The 3,867-nt window shown below is 44.7% G+C and overlaps 1 protein-coding gene across 1 annotated transcript; it reads right to left on the bottom strand.

The window, feature by feature from the left end:
- Window positions 1-209: 209 nt before the first annotated feature.
- On the bottom strand, window positions 210-2,677 carry LOC709286 (T-cell surface glycoprotein CD1a; the record flags this gene model as incomplete). Its single annotated transcript, XM_028846643.2, has 4 exons — window positions 210-798; window positions 968-1,058; window positions 1,414-1,692; window positions 2,203-2,677. Coding segments are annotated over 4 exons (855 nt in total), but the record flags the coding sequence as incomplete, so codon positions are not given.
- Window positions 2,678-3,867: the final 1,190 nt, after the last annotated feature.

The raw sequence follows: 3,867 nt of genomic DNA, 5'->3' as shown, positions 1-3,867 counted from the left end.
TAATTTAACTCGAATAACTCTCTATAGTTGAATGATAGGAGTAGTAAGAGACAAAATTGTGTTTCTCCTCTGGAGCTCAGAGAACAAACTATAGAACTAGGAATGTGTAAAATTTCCTCCTACCAAGAAGGCTTTTAAACAGAAGAGTATCAAATGTCTCAACTACTTCAAAAGCACCAGGAAGGAAAAGAATAAGAAAAGACTACAAATTTGGCATAAATTCAACACAGAGTTTTATTGAGAACATGTTTCATGAAAGCAAGATCCAACACCAGGGATGCATATATTCAAAACACACATACTTTGCATTGAAGGAGTAGAAAAATTAGGAGGAAAAGGGGGTCCTAAATAGCTGCAATGAAGGAGAGGAAGTGAGGAGTACAGTTAGCAAAGTACGGCTGAAATGTGGTGGGAGTTCAGACCAGGAAGAGTCTGCTTCCCACTTGTGAGTCAGGGAAGGCCCTCGGGAATAAGGGACATCTATAACAAGCCTGATGATCCATTAATAGTTGAACACGTGAAGATTGCTAGGATCCCATTCCATTTGGAGATAAAATTTGAATTTTAAAGTCCCAGAACCCAGGTCAGAACAACAAATCCTGCAAAACTAAATTGAGCTTATATTGACAAATGATCTTTAATCAGAAACAAGCAAAACTGACAAAAGTTTTACAAGGAGAGTTGAGAGGACGTCATCACCATGATGTGTTCAGGTGTATCCTGAGCTGTTGAACTGCTGGTCTCTCACCCCAAAAGGAGAAGGGTGACAAGGAGGATCATGGTGTATCTTAACGGAAACTGGATGAAAACAGAGATAGAAGTCACTCTGAATAAAGTTGAGCTAAGAATTGAGGAGTAAGAGGGAAGGGGACTGGGGAGAGAAGAACTGAGGAGAGAGAAAGAAAAACCATGGGAAGACAAGTGGGGTAGGAAATAAGAGTAGGAAAGACACATGCAAAGAACTCACCAGTGTTTCCTGAACCAAAGTACAAGACCTATCAGAAGCAGCAAAGGCACTATCACCGCCAAGATGATCAAGCCCATGGAACTGTGATGTTCTGTGAATTTGGGGAGACACCAAGGATGTTATAATCCACCCCATTTTACCTCACCACTCCCTGTTTCACTGCATTCCCTTGGCTTCTTTTTTTCATTTGAGTATCCAACTTACCAATCTCTTTCCTTTTTTTGTTTTTCTCTCATCCCTGCTCAGAGATGGATTCTTCATCTTATCCTCAGCATCCTCCTGCATCTACAGTGCCCTCATTTTCAACACTTCCATTTCTTAGCTTACCTATTTTTATTCATGTTGGGGCTATAATCCCTAAAATCCTAAAATTTTCAGCTTGCCCTCCCTCTATGTCTGAAGACCACCTCTTGGCCTTTCTAGCCTGGGCCCCAGCTCTTTCTCACCCCAGTAGGGGATGATGTCCTGGCCCTCTAGACTGCTGTGCTTCACCCGACAGGACAGGTCAGCTGCCTCCCCAGCGGCCACCTCCAGGGTTGCTCGGAGATACCATGTCCCGTCAGCATTGGGCAGGATGTCCCCTCGCTGAGTGCCCTGCTGCTCCTGCTCACCCCGCATCCACATCACCCACACAGGTTTTGGGTAGAATCCTGAGACATGGCACACAAGCTGTAGACGGCCAGGGCCAGGACTGAGGCCACGGGACAGCCAGGCCTCGGGCTTCACTGCAGAGGACAGAAAAGATATTCAAATACAGACTTGGAGTTTCATATCTCCACAGTAGTTTAGAAGATTAGATAGACACATCATTCCCATTTCTCTTTTCTTTTTTTTTTTTTTTTTGAGACAGGGTCTCACTCTGTCACTATGCTGCAGTGCAGTGGCATAATTATAATCATAGCACACTGTAACCTCAAACTCTTGGGCTCAAGCAATCCTCCTGCCTCAGCCTCTTAAGTAACTGGGACTACAGGTATGTGCTACCATGACTGGCTAACTTATTTTAATTTTTTAGAGACAGGGGTCTCACTATGCTGCTCAGGCTGGTCTGGGACTCCTGCCCTTAAGCAGGCCTCCATCCTCAGCTTCCCAAAGCACTGGGATTAGAGATGTGAGCCACTGCACCCAGCCTTTCCCACTTCTGGGTGGCTCTTCCTTATTCCAAATTGGAAGGGGGTGGTGGAAGGGTATGATTTTGAAATCAAAAGTTCTTGGAGGGAGGGTGCAGGACTGACCTTGCCTCTGGAGATGTGCCTTTCCTGCATCAAGAAGACCCAAGATGAGACGTGGGCAGGTGTCACTGAGGAGACTGTGTGTTATGTCATTTTGATGCTGATTCTGATTGAGCACTTTGCAGAGACGGTTGGCCATATTCCCAGCCACCGGAGATGGCAACCATGAATTGTTCTGGAAGCTCACGAAATCTGATCCTTGATAAGCCAACCTATGGAAGCTTCCTGAGAACTTTCCAGAGTGCAGTTCACAGCCTCCTGTCACCTGTATCTCAAAAGGATCTGGGGTTATGAAATATGGGAAAGACGGAGAAAAAAAGATAAAATGAAATGAGTAGAAGAAAAGATTGTAGGAGTAGAACCAAAGATTGCAGAAGCAGAAGGGGGAAGTTTGCAGGGTTTGACATAATGGAATAAAATTTGGTTTGGTCAGGGATTCAGAGAAAGAGGAATTGGTGGAAGCTGTAGGTGGAGGAAAAGATTAGTAACGTATGGAAGAGGGCAGATTGGTCAAAGAAAGTGATGTGAATGCTGTGGGTGAGGAAGGACTTGGTGTAAGAGAACTGGGATTACAACAACTTAAGTTGAATGGAATGCAATGGGTTACAATTGAGTATATATAGAGTGACTGCTGAAGAGAATGAATGAGAAAGTGAGAAAGCTGAAAGTATCTGGTTGTAAGGCAGGAAAAAGGGTGGCCATAGGATACCTGTAAGAAAAGGTAATAATGCATAACCCTGCAGTCAATAACAGAGGAGTTCATAAGTAGCAGAAGTGTTTGAAGAATTAGGGTCTTGATAAGAGCCCTTGCCCAAAAGTATCCAATTGCAGTTTTATGGTGGAAAGAATAGAATAAGATACAGAAGAGAGTCAGGCTGTTTCCTACAGGAATAAGAAACATTGAGACATCCCCTGTCTCCCACCTCCCCACTCCCCATGGAGGAAACTGAACTCACACTGAAACTGCAATTCACGGGAGTATCTACGCATTCCCTTGAGGAACTGAATGCAGCGTATATGGAATAACATTTCCAGTTCTTTCCACTCCTCGTTGCTGAAGTTTCCCCTGGACCAGGGCCACAGGAAAATGATGGTGCTGCAATTTCTGTCCAAGGTGTAGGTCTGCAAATCACCCAGATAACTGGAGACCAGATTTCGTTTCCACGAATGGTTGTAAAAGGATGCGATCTAGATGACATGGAAGGAGACTGGCTCCTTGAGCCCTGTGGCAAAAGAACAAATAGAATAGGGAGAAGAAATTGAGAAAGAGAATGGAAAGAGGCCAGAGTTGGGGAACTCAGAATCTGGAGAAAAGGGGATCCATCATGGTCTTAGCAGACGTTTGCTTGCCACAGAGCCCCATGACTTATCAACCACCTTCATCAGAGCTCGGGGACTTGGAGTCATGGACAGTCAGAATGGAACCAGCCTGGCACTCTCACTTTCCAGGTATATGCTAGGGAAAGCACACACACATATACACACACACATACACACATGTGCACACACACAAACACACACACACACAGACCTTCATCCACCCAACTGGGCAGTTGTCAGAGTTCTTACCGTCTGCATTGCCACCACCTGGGAGAACAGCTAGCAATGGAAGTAGCAAAAACAGCATGTCATTTGCAGATGTTATTTCCTTCTCTCAGAAAAAATGGT

This window comes from Macaca mulatta, chromosome 1 (genome assembly GCF_049350105.2).
Source record: "Macaca mulatta isolate MMU2019108-1 chromosome 1, T2T-MMU8v2.0, whole genome shotgun sequence".
Lineage (NCBI taxonomy): Eukaryota > Metazoa > Chordata > Mammalia > Primates > Cercopithecidae > Macaca > Macaca mulatta.
This window is presented reverse-complemented; position numbering and strand designations above follow the sequence as displayed.